The 17,430-nt window shown below is 47.0% G+C and overlaps 5 protein-coding genes across 5 annotated transcripts; 2 read left to right on the top strand and 3 right to left on the bottom strand.

Annotated features, from left to right (window-relative positions):
* Nucleotides 1-222: 222 nt before the first annotated feature.
* On the bottom strand, nt 223-714 carry EV420DRAFT_1243227 (Alpha/Beta hydrolase protein; the record flags this gene model as incomplete). Its single annotated transcript, XM_060466655.1, has 1 exon — nt 223-714. A coding segment is annotated over one exon (492 nt), but the record flags the coding sequence as incomplete, so codon positions are not given.
* A 1,661-nt stretch (nt 715-2,375) lies between these two features.
* On the top strand, nt 2,376-3,086 carry EV420DRAFT_1726802 (uncharacterized protein; the record flags this gene model as incomplete). Its single annotated transcript, XM_060479838.1, has 2 exons — nt 2,376-2,904; nt 2,961-3,086. 2 exons carry the CDS (start codon nt 2,376-2,378, stop codon nt 2,996-2,998), a joined length of 567 nt encoding a protein of 188 aa, XP_060324446.1. The 3' UTR covers nt 2,999-3,086.
* Nucleotides 3,087-5,850: 2,764 nt separating this feature from the next.
* EV420DRAFT_1726804 (uncharacterized protein) lies at nt 5,851-7,176 on the bottom strand (the record flags this gene model as incomplete). Its single annotated transcript, XM_060479839.1, has 5 exons — nt 5,851-6,047; nt 6,158-6,318; nt 6,348-6,601; nt 6,649-6,744; nt 7,132-7,176. 5 exons carry the CDS (start codon nt 7,174-7,176, stop codon nt 5,851-5,853), a joined length of 753 nt encoding a protein of 250 aa, XP_060324447.1.
* An 860-nt stretch (nt 7,177-8,036) lies between these two features.
* On the bottom strand, nt 8,037-9,549 carry EV420DRAFT_1485182 (uncharacterized protein; the record flags this gene model as incomplete). Its single annotated transcript, XM_060470179.1, has 4 exons — nt 8,037-8,296; nt 8,846-8,972; nt 9,022-9,095; nt 9,357-9,549. The coding sequence occupies 4 exons, from the start codon at nt 9,547-9,549 to the stop codon at nt 8,037-8,039; spliced, it is 654 nt and encodes a 217-aa protein (XP_060324448.1).
* A 3,749-nt stretch (nt 9,550-13,298) lies between these two features.
* Nucleotides 13,299-16,887, top strand: EV420DRAFT_1726806 (uncharacterized protein; the record flags this gene model as incomplete). The annotated part of the gene is made up of 11 exons (XM_060479840.1): nt 13,299-13,632; nt 13,908-14,101; nt 14,152-14,345; nt 14,422-14,471; nt 14,522-14,652; nt 14,703-14,978; nt 15,035-15,212; nt 15,560-15,903; nt 15,976-16,057; nt 16,303-16,371; nt 16,421-16,887. 11 exons carry the CDS (start codon nt 13,299-13,301, stop codon nt 16,885-16,887), a joined length of 2,319 nt encoding a protein of 772 aa, XP_060324449.1.
* Between the last annotated feature and the right edge of the window lie 543 nt (nt 16,888-17,430).

Consider the following 17,430-nt stretch of genomic DNA (forward strand, 5'->3'; position numbering starts at 1 on the left):
AAGCTCAAACAGTGACAACAGCCGTTTCATCCGTCACTCGCCAACATCGAGGAGGATATTGAGAAGGGAGTACATCCGGTGGAGAATGCAATCATCAGAGTAGATGGTGGTCGCGCCAGTCTTCGAAAGAGTCCATGCTACACTCATCATGTACATGTATGCGCAATCCTTCAGTATCTTTGGGCTGTATGCATGTGAAAATGGCCCCACGCTGTCCAAGCCCAAACACCCAGCATCGCTGGTACTCGCTGATTCCAACAATGCCAGTACTACCCTCTGCTTAACCTCATCATCTTCGCCATAGTAATACAACCTGACGGAATCCTTCATATCCGTTGGCATTTCCGCAAACGTGTACGGCCCAGAGAGGAGGACCGTACCCTTGATACGGGGCTGCAAAGTGGGGGAGTACAGCTCCGGGAGAGCAGGGATGGTAATCAGGTTCATCGCCCCCGCAGAATGGCCGAGGACGTAGATATCAGAATCTGGGAAGGGAAGGTTATCCACGACCCACTGCATCGCATCCCGCACGTCCTGCGCTGCACCAGGGAACTTCACACCAGAGTCGACGAGGCGGTAGTCAGGGGCGATGGTGATGAATCCGCGGGTGGCAAAGAAAGAGCCAAGGGTGTGGTAGATGATGGACGCGGGGTCGGGGAGCGTGTGTGTGCCCATGTAGAATCCGCCGCCGTGTGAGAAGACGGGGATCGGGGAGGATCGGGGGTGTTGGAGAGCGAAGGTCTGACGCGTTTGTGGCGTGGGAGTAACAACAAAAGACATCTCGGTCCGAGATACCGCAACCAAGATCACGCTCAAACCTACCAACACCAACACCAACACCAACACACTAGGGTTGAGGGAAAAACCTCCAGGGGGTTGGCGGTCGGTATTTTACCTATGTGAGCCTTGGAGGGGGTTTTTTACGTGGTATTTTACTATGTAAAATACCTTGTCACGTGATTATATAATATATAATATATTCCAGTTTTCCTACGATTTCTTCGTTTTTCCAAATGCGGTCGGAGTCTCCTAAGAATTCAAGACACCATGTCATCGTCTCCCTTGGTGCTTCAGTGACCTATGAAAAGTCTTTGAATAATTATCCTTGAGTCTACATAGATCTACAGCCTACTGCAGCTGCTTTGTGGGTGAAAATACTTGCATGTGATCTCTGTATTTTACCTAGCTGAAACCCCCCTCAGGACCCCCTGGTAAAATACATGGTAAAATACTATGTAATTTACTGTAAAAAACCATTTTGGTAAATAACCTACCCTTTTTCCCTCAGCCCTACAACACACCAACACCTACTCTCCTATCGCAGCACTTTCCACTTTCCACTCTCACTGAACAGACAAATCCTTTCCTCTAAGCATCATTCTCACTGTCAAATGCAAGATCAGAAGCAGATTCTATTCCTGCCCAGATGATGATGCAAAGAACAGCCATGATAGGAGATAGGACTGGTGAGTGACTATCCCCTTATCTGCACTATTGCTTATTAATATCATGGCCATCTAGGTACCAATACATACAATGTATCCATCATAGAGCCTGAAGCCGAGCTACACTCACTTATTCATTCCCTTCCTCCCAAAATTCTGTCTGAGATATTTCTTCTCGCACTCCCAAGCTCATACAGCGTTCTCGAGCCTCTACACGCGGGTCCATGGCTACCAGGGCGAGTCTGTCACTGGTGGCAAGATGTCGCCTGGGGTTATCCTGCCTTGTGGTCGTCTTTTGTTCTAATAGATTGGGAAGCGCCACACCGAATACAAGAAGAAATCAGAGCAAGAATGGTCCAGGAGGCCCTTCAGTGGACCAGACAGAGTAAACTCTCCATGATGATATGGACGTGTCACATTTTCTCAGATACCATCGTTGAGACCTTACTGCAGCATTCATGACAATGGGAAAATGTCTCCTTTTTAGGCCCTTCCTCAAGTCAATGGACTCAGTCGCTATCCAATTCCCATCTGATCCATTTCCCTTCGTTGAGGTCCCTTTCCTTGGCTTACCATCGTTCTATCGATGACCTTGCTACTACCATGGGCATGTTCAAAGATGCACCGAACCTCCGATGTCTCTGATTGAATGTACCGGTGCCCTACTTTGACCCGAGCATGATTCTCTTTCCATGGTCCTGTATCACACACTTGGATATGTTCTTCCCGAAGTCAATCCGGGTAGTGCTGATTGTTAAGCTCCTCCATCTTTGTCTGAGTCTTGAAGAGTTGAAGGAGAGGATTGTGTTCTGCTCTGAAGCGGCCACCACCACCCCACTGATGCTCGAAAAACTTGGTTTGCTGAGCGTCACATCTCATTTGCTCCTGCATTACCTCACTTGTCTGGTATTGGAATACCTAACATTCATTATGCCACATGTCGACTATTCATTATCCAGTCTAATGATTTCTCAATTCTTCACCCGTTCTGGGAGTGATTTGCAGACCCTTGATCTCCAGCTAGTGCAAAGGGCCCTAGACCCAGATCAACTATTCTCATGCATTCCCCAGCTTCGCAGGTTGATTCTATCCATGGCAGGTACGGAAAACGACAGGGATCCATCGAGGTTTCTCAGGTGTCTCGATTCGGGCATGCTCCCCAACTTGTCTGTTTTTGAGCTGAGCGCAAACAGGCTTTTTATGGATGACATCTGGCTGGAAGGCTGGGATGAGTTACTGGTCAGGATCATCGATGGGCGTTGGAACATTCCTGAAGATTCGTGGGTTACTCGGTTGTCTCAGGTCCGTATCAGGTGCCGGAATCCTGCTCGTGTAGAGTCGGAATTCAAATGTGGTCAAGCCGCTCCAAAGCTCGGTGCTTTGCATGCTTTGTCGCATATTGATCGTCTGAAATCGTGCAAGGCTGAAGGATTGGATATCTCAGTCATTGCTGATGAAGGTAAACTTCGTTCTGAGGTCCTTGCTATTACTATTACTGACACGCTCTGTAATTAGAGATGGACGGACTGCCCGAGGAACGTGTTCTTTTATGATGCACTGGCAGAAGATGTTGTATCCAACATTTTGTGTTCTATTGTCTGTCTGTCAAGTATCCAGCTTTGCATAATATCTCGAAATTCATTCCAGTCACTCACATCATGGGATGTTTCTTGCATCTAGTGAACCGCTGAAATCATGTCTTTATTATCATTTCCACATCTCTGGTTAGCACTATTGAAGCTAGATTATACGAAATTCGACAATCAGCTCGGACTGGGAATCCTTCCTACTCTCTTGCTAGGACCGTGACCGTGAGAGGCCTCCAAGTCCCTAAATTTCTCTTCTTTCCGAGGGCGAGGGGAATAAGTACCTCTCTTTCCAGTCTCTCTTGAGCTTCTTCCGCACTCACTATACTCCATAGTAGTGCATCGGGGTTCAGCTACTGTTCAAGGGTTCGATTCCCATGGTGGAGTATTATTTGTCAATGCCACCCATTTGTTTTGATCCAAAAGGCCCTCTCTACTGTCTAGCATTCGGCCCTCTGTTGTGTGGTGTACGGTTATTGGCTCTATTATCATTTTCCACGGGTCACTCTTCCGCCGTGATTGCCTCCCTCTACAATCACACTAGGACGTGGGTCCGACTCCTAATAATCGGATGATTTCACACCTGTCCACATGCTCTGTGTCAGTTCCCGTTCGGGGATGCGCATACACATTTGTTTCCTCTTACTACTCAAGCTTGACTGTTCTTCCCTCTTTCTATCCTCTGTTTGAATTGTAACTACACAAGAAGATGGGTGCCCGATACCAAGTCATGTATCCAATTTCCAGATTACTTACTTTGCCCTCAACTCCTGTATGTTCTTTCCCGTCATTTCCAGAACGTCTAATCGTTGACTCTACTTTGTTCCCCGTAGATTATCAGCTTACACCGCGTGCTGGGAAACATTCTCCTTTAGTCACAGATCAATCGCCGCAGGAACAGTTACATCTGCTATAAGTATTTCTGGAAACACAGATGAGCCAGATCTCCAGAAGATTTATAAAGCATGAATGTTCATCGCAGACAAGAAGAAACGTCGTGCCAAAATTGAAGTTTGGATGTATTGTAAGGGAACCCCTGTCATCTAGGAGGGTGTCCGATCATGATAGATAGAAATTTTCAGCTAGAACTGTACCCAGAATTGTCCGCCGCCATTCCTGGGGTCTGTGAGACGTTCGGCGTTGTGATTCAAGCTCAAGGTTGATGTAAACGTTGATGACAAATGCCAACATGTCGCCGGATAGTCGGACCGTCCTCGACCGTTATCTAACCCATTGCCTTTTTCCTGCAAAATCTCAAGGTCCACAGCTCGGACTCAGAGTCCTTTCTTCTATCTGTCTCTCACTGGCACTGAACTGTTCAACGAGACTGTCTCCCCAAACTTCTCTTTTTTTCCGAGGGGACTATGTAACTTTTGAGCTAGTGCCTCTTCTTCCCAGGTCCACTGTACTCCAGTAGTGCATCGGAGTTCAGCTACTGTTCAAGGGTTCGATTCCCAGGGAGTGTTATATATATGTGAGGACTCCTTTGTTTTGATCCTCTAGCTTGCTGCTGTTTATCCTTCATTTGTAAGAATCGGCAACGACTTTTTGTGCAGTGTATGGTTATTGCCACCAGCTCTATTATCGTTTCCGCAGTGAATTGGCTGCGAACTTAGTTTGCCTCCCCCGGCCAGGGGATACAACCACACTGACCTCTTAGTACAGGATGCTGGGTTCGACTCCTAGTAATTGGATGATTGCACACCTGCTGAACCTGTCCACACTAGATGGCATGCTCTTTTTATCTGTGGTGGTGCCGTTCGGGAATGTGCATTTGTTTCCTCGTACTACTCAAGTTTGGCCGTTCTTCCCTCTTTCTATCCTCTCTTTGAGTTGTAGTTACACAACAGGATGGGTGCCCGATAAAGTCATGTACCCCATTTCCAGATGGCGACTACTTACTTTGCCCTCAACCTCCCTGTCGTTGCCAGAACTCATGATGATGTCTAATCCTCGAGTCTACTTCATTCTCCGTCGATTATTGGTCTACACGCACGTGCTGGGTTCGACTCCCAGGCAAGGAACGATAGTGTTGTTCGCACATAGGTTTTTTCTCGGAGACACAACTTGCAAATTAAAATGGTGTATTCGGAGATTTACTCACAGCCAATACACCCACCTAGTTAGATTCTTCCCGGAGCATCTTTTCTTGGTTCAGGGCTTGGATGTATGCACTGGTTTAAATTACTTGAAGCCGTCTCTTGTGGTATATTGGTTACCAGACACTGGCACTGGGTTTGACTCCCAGATCAAGAGATGATATGTTGGTGTCGTGGATGTGTTTTTATGGGTCCAATTAACACTGCAATACCACTTGGGATGTTACAATAACGTTCACGTTCAGGACATGGGGAATGTTGGATATATGCGCTGGTTTAAAATTATCTGCCATCTCCTATGGTATATTGGTTACCCGACTGGTGCAGGGTTTGAAGTACTCCCATCAAGAGATGATAGGTCCAGCTTATCGACTTGTTTTTATGCATATTTCCGACTAACAGCTAATTACCCCTCGGGATTTGAATATGCGCCCGTTATCTCAATCCAGAGACTTCCTTGCAAGAATGATTGCAAAGAAACGGGGAAAGTATTTGGTCGCAGTGAAGCGCATTCCTAGTGCATCGGTTGTTAGGGCCAGAAGGCAGGGTTCAACTCCCAGCCAGAGCGGTAACTTTGAATGATTGCACCATTTTGGGAGAATGGGGTTTAAATATTGTCCTATTTATTATTTTCCTTGTCCAGAAAACCTAACTGAATCTCTTTCAAGCGCTGGCGAAGCAATATGATGAAGTGCGTTGTATCAGAAAAGGATGACATGGTTAGTGCAGCTCGCGGCATGCATGAGTCCACTTGACTGCGTCCTCTGCCCATTCCTTGCCCTGCCCAGTCCCAAGCGCGAACATCAAGCTGATGTGATTATGCCCTTTCGCGGCAAACTCGTCGTATGACACCCTCAAAGCCGCGCCGAATTTCTCCATAGTGGGATGCAGGCAGGGAATGTCCCTCTCTCCGATACCTAGCAAGAGTCTTGGAGTCGGTACGGCACTCTCTGTTTCGCCTCATCATCTTCGCCATAGTAAAGCCTGAATGTGTACGGCACAGACAGGAGGACCGTGCCTTTGATACGGGGGTGCAAAGTGGGGGAGAACAACTCTGGGGGAGCGAGGACCGTAAACATGTCCATCAAGTGGCCGAGGACGTGGATGCCAGAATCAGGGAAGGGGAGGTCATCCATAAGCCACTGGATTGCATCTTGCATATCCTGCGCCGTACCAGGGAACTTCACGCTAGAGTCGATGAAGCAGTAGTCAGGGACAACGGTGATGAATCCATGGGAGGCAAAGAAGGAGCCGAGTTGTAGTAGATAATGGACAAGGGGGTGGGGTGCATGCGTGCGCCCATGTAGAACCCACCTCCATATGAGAAGGCGAGGATCAGGGTGTTGGGACACGGAGTGGGAGGGTAGTACACGTTGAGCATGTGCCGGTCGGTTGGGCCGTATTGGTGGGCCCCTCGCGTTGTCTGCTCAATCGACACACATTTGGATTTGAGGATGGGAATAAATGCTGCCTATGAGCGATATTAGCAGTAAATGAAACAGAAGGAAAAGGATGTACCCGACAGCTTCTCCCCATTGGCTTGGGCTTGGCTCCACTCCCTGGCTTGTTGGATGTCCTCGCGTGCATCTCATACTGCAAGAGAGTCTTCCTCATCTGCAATGATTATGACAGAGTGAAAGCTTGAGCTGAGGTCCGGTGACTCAGGCGGTAAGAAGCGCTGTATGCCCTGTACTACCCTCGTGAGATTGGTGTACGAGGAACGCATAATGTTGAGGACGGGCTGTCGGTGTTATGTCAATACAAATATGGTATACACTGAAAGCGAGCCTGAGCCTGCGGGACGGTAGCAGGTGCAAGAAACCAAGTCACATAATGGTCACAACCTATCCAGTAGCACCTCCACCCATCATTGAATACAGGACCATCACAAGTATGCGACAGAAAAATGCAAAACCCTCAATAGCACCCTGGTGAACTGACAGCTCCTATTTTCTTCCCATTCCTGAGCCTTGCCCTGCCCAGTCAACAGCAAGCTATGACCCTCGCAGTAAACTCATCACAGCCCTTCGAATCTTCATTGAACATGATAGACACTCATTACAGCTATGATATGATCTGAGCCTCTCTACGCACCAGGCTTTATCATGGCATGTTCGATCCCTACATTATAAAAGATGCAAAATGGCCAACTAAGCTTCAAGCATCAGTGCATCAGACTCTAATACCTCATCTGTAGGAGAGTGAAAAAGAACTTATCTCATGACATTGCTTCCCTCCATTCTCTAACCAGGAGTTGAACCCAGCTCACGTGCATTCTGACCAATAGGCAAACAGACGCGTGCGAAAATGCAAAATGGCTTCGGGTCCTTGAACACGGCATCTAACTCGGCCTCTGACTGACTCTTCTACATGAATGCCACACCGACCTCGTCACAACTCCCAAATGCCTTAGTTCTCAGGCCTAATAAATACTATATCACGCTTGCTCTCCGACCTGGACTCTGGGTGCTTTAGCCTGAGTCAGTGGGAACAGCAAAAACCAAGACTTGTGCCTTTTCGATGCAGCACTCTTCAAGTTACTCGGAGTTGAACCGGTAAAGTGTATTGGTTGTTGCGCACGGAAGCTGGGTTCGAATCCCAATACGTGAGATACGACCTGTTTGAGACTTGTTTTTCTTTTCAGCGGTGATGAGTCCAGGCATCTCAAGTGTTGGCTCGGGAGCTACTTGTTCTTCCCATCCAGATGCCCATGATTGAACTGTTCATTTTTACTTACGTACGAGATCCAGAATTCATATGAATTGAACTTTTATTGAGCCTATACAGGTATGTCCGAGTCATACACCTCGATGGTCTTGAGTGAAGGTTGATTGCACAGATACCAATCTCTGTCCCAGCGCAGTGACGTGGCAAGGACTCGAACTCTCAATATCGATATCAATACTCTAGGGTGCGCGCAGTGCTGAGTGAACATTGCACTCCCTCCTGATGACGTCCTCTTCCCGTCCCAAACGTAAACACCAAACTGGCGTCACTTCATCGCCCTGCAGGATTTCTCCATGGCGCAAGATATCCCTCTTGCCAATACCCAGCAGGGTTTTGTTCTGTTTCGCCTCAGCATCCTCAAAGCGTGTATAGTAAGACGAAAGGTGGGGGAATACGGCAAGGATGAGAAACGTGGCCAAGGGTGATGGGGATCTATAAGCTAGGGAGGTAAAGAAGGAACTGAGATGGATGCGAGGGAGAACCCACTACCATATGAGAAGACGAAGGCGGAGGATTACAGGGCAAGGATAGCAAACATATTCATCGAGTGGCCGAGAACAGTCGGTTGGGTCCCGCAACTGAGTCGATGAGGTGGTAATGGTGATCATTGGCCACCATGAGAGAAGACGAGGATCGAGCACGTCGAGTGTGCGCTAGTTTTAGGCCTTACAATCAATGCGTGACTGGGAATGAACATGTTTGGTGCTGTTGGAGGGAGTTAGCCATAACAATATGTAGAAAAGAAGACACACTCTGCACCAAGATTTATTGACTCCCCTCAATTTGGGCTATTTGTTCCATGGTTTGCTGGGTGCTTACCACCATTTCCCGTGCATCTTATACCACAAAAAAACCCATCTCATCCTCAAATGATGCACGAGATGTCGATGATATGGCAGGATTGGGGATGGGGATCATTGAGAAGTGTCGAGTCAGGAAATATAGTTAGCTTCCTTTTACGATCCACCGAGTTCGTTCCTTTGCTCACCGCATGTATGAATCCACTTGACTATGTCCTCTGCCCATCCCTCGCCCTGCCCAGTCCCAAGCGCGAACATCAAGCTGACGTGATTATGCCCCCACGCGACAAACTCATCATACAACACGTTCCTCACCTTCAAAGTCATGCCATAGTGGGGTGCTGGCAGGGACTATACCTCTCACCGATGCCCAGCAGGAGCCTCGGAGCCCGGTACTCTCACTGATTCCAACAACACCAATGGTACCCTCTATTTCACCTCAACGCCTTCCTCGTAGTACAGCCTTCATATCTGCCAGAATATCCTCAACCATGTATGGTCTAGAGAGCAGGATCACATCATTGATACGAGGCTACAAAGCGGGGGAATACAGCTCCAGAAGAACAAGGAAGGTGAACATGTTCATTGCCTCCGCCGAATGGCCGAGAACATACATATCAGAATCGGGGAAGGGGAGGTTGCCCACGACCCACTGCATCGCGTCCTACACATCCTGTGCTACACCAGAGAACTGCACACCAGAATCAACCAGGCGGTGGTCAGGGACGATGGTCATGGATCCATGGGTGGCGAAGAAGGAGCCGAGGTTGTGGTATATGATGGTCACAAGGGCGAGGAGTGTGCATACGCCCATGTAGAACCCGCCTCCATATGAGAAGACTAGGATTGGGGTGTCGGCACGCGGAGTGGGAAGGCAGTACACGTCGAGCATGTGCCGGTCAGTTGGGCCGTATTGGTGGGTCTCTCATGTAGTCTTCTCGATTGCCACATGTTCGGATTCGAGGATGGGAATGGACGCATTTAGTGCTGTTGAAAGAGATTAGTTATAGAAAAATGTAGGAGAAAAAAAGACACACTTGGCACCAAGATATCATTGATTTCTCTCCATTGAATCTGTGTGACTTGTTCCCTGGTCTTCTGGATGTTTACCACCGCAGCCTGTGTATCTTATACTTCCCAAAACATGCCATCATCCCCAAGCGGTATAGTGAATTGTCGTTGCAGAATTGGTTGGTGTCAGTGAATTGTGATTCATGACCCCAACTCGGATGAGGATGAGCAGTGAGAGGCACCGGGCTCGGACTCGATCAAGTCAGCTTCATGAAAACAAGGAAACGAGCACAAGTTTATGGGGAAAGTGATGCCAACGAAAGTCGTGTCCAAGGTGTTCGATGAAACTGCAAAGTTGAAGCTGAAGCCCAGTCATGGCCAACGTCACAATGTTTCCTTTTTTGATCCAGGACCGCTCCAACATCCAGTCGCATTCTTCTTTCAAAGTGACAATCAGCCAATCCTAGCACCACTCATTCAGTTTTTCTGATAAATTGACGAGTGATGGCCACACGCCATCTGTGCGGGCTTGCAAGTAGTATAATGATCCTCACCGTTGGTTCCAAGGTTTTTTTTTTTTTCATTCGCTGTTGGACCTAGGGCCCACAGCACATAAATAAACATTAGCATCGACTGTCCTCATCGGTGGACATGAAAACCCAGGTATACAGCTATAGGACCGGATTGATACCCTCCTCTTCACCCGTATTCCATGTCGGGTTTGACTAACCGGAAACAAAGCACCCCATATGCTGGGCACTCCCAGCGAGACAAGTTGAATAAGCTTCATGCCGTTTTAGTCACATTTTTGGTACACACACCCCAGACCCAGTTGTGTCGAGTTCAAATCCCTTCGTGGTAGAAACTCACAAGACTGCACACCGGCTTTCACAACAAACTCTACCCCTGGGTGAATACAGGGAACGTCCCTCCCAGCAACACACAGTAAGAATCTAACCCAACAACCCCTCTGCTTGGTGTCCCCGTCATACATTCTTTGTATTTGTACAGTACAGAAAGGTTCGATACGGAGTTGGCATTTCAGGGTGGAGGGGGACAGATCGAGAGTGGATCGCGGCCGAGAACGTAGATGTCAAGAGTCGGGGAAGGGATGATCGATGTCGATGAACAATGGTAGATAGAGAGGTAGTACACGTCAAGTTTGTACCGGTTGCTTGGACTGTATTGCTTCTCGATCAACGCACATTAGGATTCGAGGATGGGAACAAATGTGTTTAGTGCTTTTCAAAGGTGTTAGCTATAGGGAAAAGTACGGGAAAAGTACCAAAAAGTAGGAGAAAACACGCACCCAGCTGCAAGATATCTTTGATTCCTCTCCCTTCGATTTGGGCTATTTGATCCATGATAAGATTTGTTAGATATTTGCCACCATTACCCTATATCACAAAAGAGTGTGCTATAGGCGAGCTGCCATCCAGGCAGCCTGACTCACGAGGACGAGCAATAAGAAAGCGCTGTACACTCCGTCTGAGTCCCCAGAGAATGTAATCAGTGCATGAGGAATATGGAGACTTGGCTGTTACATGAATGAAAACTGGCGATGTACACTGAAAACGAGCCCAAGCCTGGTCCTGCTGGTTGGCAGCTGGCTTCAAACTGGAACTGAAACTGAGTCATGTAACGGTCACATAGCCCGGGCCTGAATCCTTCATCGCCATCGCCTCTTCCTTGCACTGCCACCATATACTGAATATCCTGCTGTCACCTCTGGCAGGGGGATTTGAAATAAAAGTAGACCCCCAAGCCCTAATTATATAGCCATCAAATGGGCCTAACAGGCCTGCCTCACCATGATGTTGTTGCAACTGCAGCCTATTTACGCGTGTAATTTTGCAATCTAGAGTGTTTTACATGCATACTGAGAGATAGTGAGTGAGCGGACTAAAACTACATGTCGACACTAATGCTACGTGGTGCAATGATATGGAATATAACTTATGGCATAAGAAGCAATGGGATTCTAAACAGGACTTAGTCACAGCACTGTACCTGATGGGCATGCATGATGAGAAGGCCAAACCCTATACCCAATGCCTTAGGCTCTAACTTACAAGCATACTCGTGGGAGCTAGATAAAACCTTGAAGATTGCACTGACACTGAGAACACTTAGCACGCTCGCTAACCATGACACGCCGTACCTGAAAATCCAGGGAAATCCTTAAGTGAGGTGACAGATATCACCAGCACGAGTTTGGGCAATGGGCTTCAGCCGAAGTCTGCGAGCCCACGTTCCATTGTTCTGAGTCCCATTGTTCGAAGACTCACTTGTTGCCATGTCTACGAGAAGCCTCTGTGAATCCAAGAAAGAAGTCCTGAATGACATACACCAGAACTGATAGTTCCATGCGCCTAGACCTGTCAGTTGCTAGAGAACAAGCCTGCAGGTGTCGGGAGAGCACCTCTTGGCATGTGTTTAGCGAGCTCACTATAGCAATGAGACTAAAACTGGGAAGTCCGACTCAGATGCTCAGTAAGGCGGCGGTGGCAACATGCTACACATGTAGGAGTCTGGGTACTGCGCGATGTTTGTAATTCTAATTCCCCTGTAGTATAAGTAGGCTGGTTACAGTAGGTAGAGGCCAAGTTTTGAGCCCCCGAGTTCCCATGCACACGTTGAAGGTGGTACCATAACAAAGGACCAGTTTGTGACTTTGAGCTGTGCATAGAATTAGCGAGCTCACTCAGAGAAATACGAGATACCCTTTTGATAAGACTTTTGAGAACTTAGTCAGAGTGAATACGAATCAGTGACGCTGTTTCTGTTCTGTTGAGTGTGATAAGTCTGTTTGGAGAATGTGTTGAAGTGGAAATCTGAGATCTGTTCTGTTCTGTTCTGTTCTGTTCTGTTCTGTTTCAGTCTGTTCCATGTCAGTTCTGTTCGAAGTTCTGTTTCTGAATCTGTTTCCGAGTGCTTCTGAAGTGTTCTTGAGTTGAGATAACCTGCTGGAGTTAGTTGGAGAACCCCTACATACAGTTGTGTAGTGAGTGGGCTAAGTCAGTGCTTACCTGTGGTGTTCTTTTAGCGAGCTCACTAAAGTTTCGGCATGTATTGCCTCTGTTTCTGTTGGGATCAGTGTCCCTTGTGTATTATAACTCAAATCGGCCTTGAAGGTTGCGTCGCGCCAGTGAACGACCTTCCTGTAAAAAGTTCCTAGACTTAGGAATTCATTAGAGAAAGCTTAGCTTCGCTAAGAGTGCTGAGAATAAGAGAAACTCTTTGAGATATTGAAGTATAGTTGGATCGCATTAGAAATAATCGCTCTCCCTAGAACTTACGAGGGTGATTGTAGTTTGTGTAGTTGTGTGAGTGTGTGTGTGGGTTTTTGAGGTTCGCCTTCTAGCCCACTCACTATTCCACAGGTGCCCACAGCCAGCCTCTTCAATGTTCATGCCCTTTGCCCCATATCGGGCTGTGAAATCTTGCCGAGTGTCAGGCACCGAATTGTGAATGATGTTCCTCTCTTTCAAATATGACATTCCCTCCCCATTTCCAACCTGATGATCCTCGACCTTCAGCACCATTGTGGCGGGATGTTCATAATTATATTTTCCAAATACAATCGGTTTTCTTTCATATTTACTCCAGTGACGCATCTGCATTACCATGATGTCTTGGACACTCAAGCTCTCTCCAGTCAAATGCAAGCGTGATTGCAAGGACCCTGCCAAATGTGTCGGTGATGCCACATATGACTACGCCAGACTATTGCTGCTGAAATGGGTCAGGGAAGCCAAGGAGCATGCACATCAGCAGGTGGCCAGTGAGAGCGTGGATGCTGCTGATGACAAAGGAGATGGTTGGGAGTCAGACAATGAAGCTTCAAGCTCAAGGCTCGATGTTGAAGTTGAGCTTCCACAGGCTCATGACCTTGAGGATGGCAAGGACAAGCGGCTGGATGTTGATACACCCACACCCATGAAACCCCACTGCATGCAGCCCAGTGGGTACATCCAGAATTTGTATCATGATTGGAGGGCACTTCTGCTGCACCTGGTCAGACCGTTGGCCTCATTTCAGAAAAGATCCGCTTTAGACATTGGCCCCCCTCCCTTGCTTTGCAGCACTGGAACTTGTGGGAACTTCCACAAACAATGCAGCATTTTATGCCTGTATTGGAACCATAGGTATTGGCAGCATGAACTCACAGATTCCATACTGAATAGCTCATTGCAGATTTTGAGACCAGAATATTTGAATACTGCTGATTGCATACAGAATCCCTGCCTGTAATTCTCGTTGAGAATGGTCTATTCCCTACCTCACCTTGGGAGCCACACGTCGCAGTGTCCATCAACTTGCTCAACCTCTATCAGTCCTTATTGGAACATTTGGGAACATTGAACTCTGCATTTTGCTCAGCATTGCAAGACATTTATGTGAGCCATGGGTTCTGGATGCTTGATGCAAAGGTAGGGTAACTTCCATTACTTGTTCAGACCACTTAAAATCCATATTCCAGGGTGTCCCAATGCAAGAGCCCTTTCGTCATGGGTTTGGATATGCAACCAAGTGGTATGGATGTGTCAGACTCGCTTTGGAAGACAAGATTGATTCCATGCTCTCAAACTCCTGTGCCAAGATCCCCAATTCATTTGCAACTCCAAATGATATACAGCCATCAACACCAGCTATAAATGTTGACAATGGTTCAGTGTACAGCTCTCCAGCCTATGGGAACCATATCAATATCATGCTGAGTTGTGGTTGATGTTTGGACCTTTTGCAACAGCAGTGTCCTGCTTGTTTTTCTGGAACTCGCTTTGGACAGGGCTTTTCTGAGTGAGTACTGTGAAGTAGTATGTGGTATTCGGACTCTCACATTTAAATAGAGGTGGTGATGTCCATGTTGCTGTTGACTGCAACTTCCATCAGCGTCACTGAACATCAGCAGGAGACTGCCCACACTTCTATGACCTCAGGTATATCCTCTCCAAGCATGAAGTTGATGAAGCTGGAGTTTGTATTGAAATTTCATGCAATGCTGGTGCCAAAAAGAACTATTCACCCAAGATTCCAGACATTGCTGTTGATGAAGATGAGAAGTCATTTGATGCTGCCAATGAGAAGAAGGAGAAAACTCATGGTGGACATTATAATGACACAGGCTTAGCTGTGCTGGTGTGTCATCATGATGTTCCTCTATTCCTTGCCAATGTGGATACTCCTGGAGAGCAGCAGAAGTATGCTGTTGCCCTCATTGACAAACTTGCCTCTCATCTGCCTGCAGCTGCTTCTATTGCTGTATTGTACGATATTGGATGTGTAATGGATCAAAGCATCAATCTGGTATGATATCTATTCTCTAATCTTCTCCGAGTCTCAGCTCCTGATATACACTCTAGTATGACATCTTTCTGCCAATGTTAACTGAACGACTTGTCTTTGCAACCTCAGTGATGCACTCATATGGGCACCAATGGGCTTGTCAGCTAGTATACAATCCCAGGTTGACAGACGGTTTGGGGTTGACAGATGGCAAAGGTGTAGAGCAATTCTGGTCATGCCTTTGGAAGCTCATAGGTATTACTTGAAGTTCCATGGTATGAATCTCCAAGCAATAAAGTCAAGTGAAGATTGCTGACAATCAAGTATATATAGCATTGACAATGGATCTATCTCTTTGATCATCAGGTGGCTTTTACAGCAAAGTCTATTCATGAGGATCTTGGAGGATGGATACATTGGAAGGTCCAAGAAGGTGTAGAGAAAAAGGGTGCCAAGGCACATGCTGACCTGGAATCTTGTGGGAAGTCAGTCCCCTTCCTGTGGCAACAATGGGCAGACCAACGCCAGACACAGACATCCATACACTCACATAAGTCAACTTGTTTATTGGGGGTGCTTGATATAATATTTGGTATCTAAAGATGCCCCTGCTCGACTGAAGAAGGAGCTTGATGCTATTCTAATGTTACAGGTGCATGTCGACACTGTTGAGTCTGCCATCCAGGCCACTCAGACTGCCCTGAAGTCTTCACCAATGACTGTATCTCAGCTGAATTTCAATTTATTGCAGCTCTCCTATGTTCATCAACAGCTTTGCAATCAGATCGACCAGCTCTATGCATCTCTGAATGTCAGCCAGTCCTTCCCTGAGTTAGCATCCCTCAACATCACATTTGTACAAATGTTACTTCTTGCATGCAACCTCAAGATGAATATCCACAAAAGAGCAGTTGGAACCTTCTTTGAATGGGACCAGCTTGACCAGGTGACTGGCAGATGAGAACAGGCACTTGGTAAGTATCATCTATGCCTTAGAAGCTCTTCTGATGTTCCACAGGAACAAAGCTTCACCAACAAACATGAAAATCAATCAGTCGCTGCAAGCCAGCTCTCCTTGCAGCTATTCGGAAGTTCAATGGGTATGTTGGAGAGCTGGAGCAACTTGCAACAGAGAAGAATATTCAGTTCCCTTTGCCTTGCCGCCTGTCAATGGATTTGGTGCATCTCAGAAATGATGATGACCTCATGCAAGATGTCTGGATGCAGGTGGTACCCACCGAACCACCTGCATGGCTAGTGGATGTGAACGTCTGGCAGGAAATTTGGGTGGTGCTCTAACTCAACCGCTGTTTGGAGGAACGTCATCAACTCAGGTGGGAAGCAGACAACCTGCTTACATGGTTTGAATGGGAACTTGTTGCTCTGCAAATATCTCTCCAGAACATTGAAGCAGGTAAGTAGATTCTGGCTGAAAGATCAAGCCGCCCATTTATGCTCTCTAGATTCACCTTTCCTCTTTCCACTGAAGCGTAGATACGAACAAACATGTGCACTTCAGCACCAATGGAAGAACCCACTTGTTTCCGATATGCGCTGGCATGCTATTGTTCAATCTGCACTGTGGACTGCACATTCTATATGCCATGGAATCTCATCTTCAGCCATCCACTTCATCTCACCTACCATTGTTGCTGTTCCTGGGATATTCTCAGATATGCCTGGCCAGACCTTCACCTCAATACTCAGAGAGTTCGAGAGTGACTATGATGATGAAGACAATGGGGACACTATCTCAAACGATGAATCAGACTGCCTTGCAGACATTCTTGATGATCTTGACCCAAGTCTGAGTCCATCTGATGTTACATGTGAAGTTCCATCATACTCAGAAAATGATACCATCTCAGTGACATCCAGTGCTGATGATTCCGAGTCTTTCAAATGTCAACAACCAACTAAATCAACTTAGATCAACTAAGGATCGCCACTTGCACTTCGGTGGACGATGCTCTTAGAGGTCAAAGGAGATTTGAGTAAGTCGATCGAGGACTTAGATAGTCACGAAACAGGGAGCTTTGAGTTGGGTAGAATAAACCTTAGCTGAAGCTGGGGTTTAAGCCAGCTGAGGCTCTACTTAAATACACTTGGGTACACTAATAATAGTATCATATGAGAGTGTCTGTGATGATTGCATATGAGTAATCAAGCTGAGTAAAACGAAGAAAAATGAATAAACCGTAACATTACCCCCTCACTAAGACTCGTTCGTCCTGAATGAGTCCTCAGATTCCCACTTGTCATCGTCCGAAGTTGAATGTTTGGATTCGGAATAAAAGGATGGTATGTCATCCTCATCTTCATCATCTGCATTCTAATTTTCATGAATCCATTGGAGGTTTTGTAGGTTGACCTCTTCCTCTGAGTCGTTATCGTTCTGTAACGGTAGGAAATGGAGTTTACTAATTGCGTTCTCCTTCTGTGGTTGGGAGAGTCTTGGGCAAGAGTCTCCTCC

The sequence above is a fragment of the Desarmillaria tabescens genome (genome assembly GCF_030435595.1).
Source record: "Desarmillaria tabescens strain CCBAS 213 chromosome Unknown EV420scaffold_62, whole genome shotgun sequence".
Classification (NCBI taxonomy): Eukaryota; Fungi; Basidiomycota; class Agaricomycetes; order Agaricales; family Physalacriaceae; genus Desarmillaria; species Desarmillaria tabescens.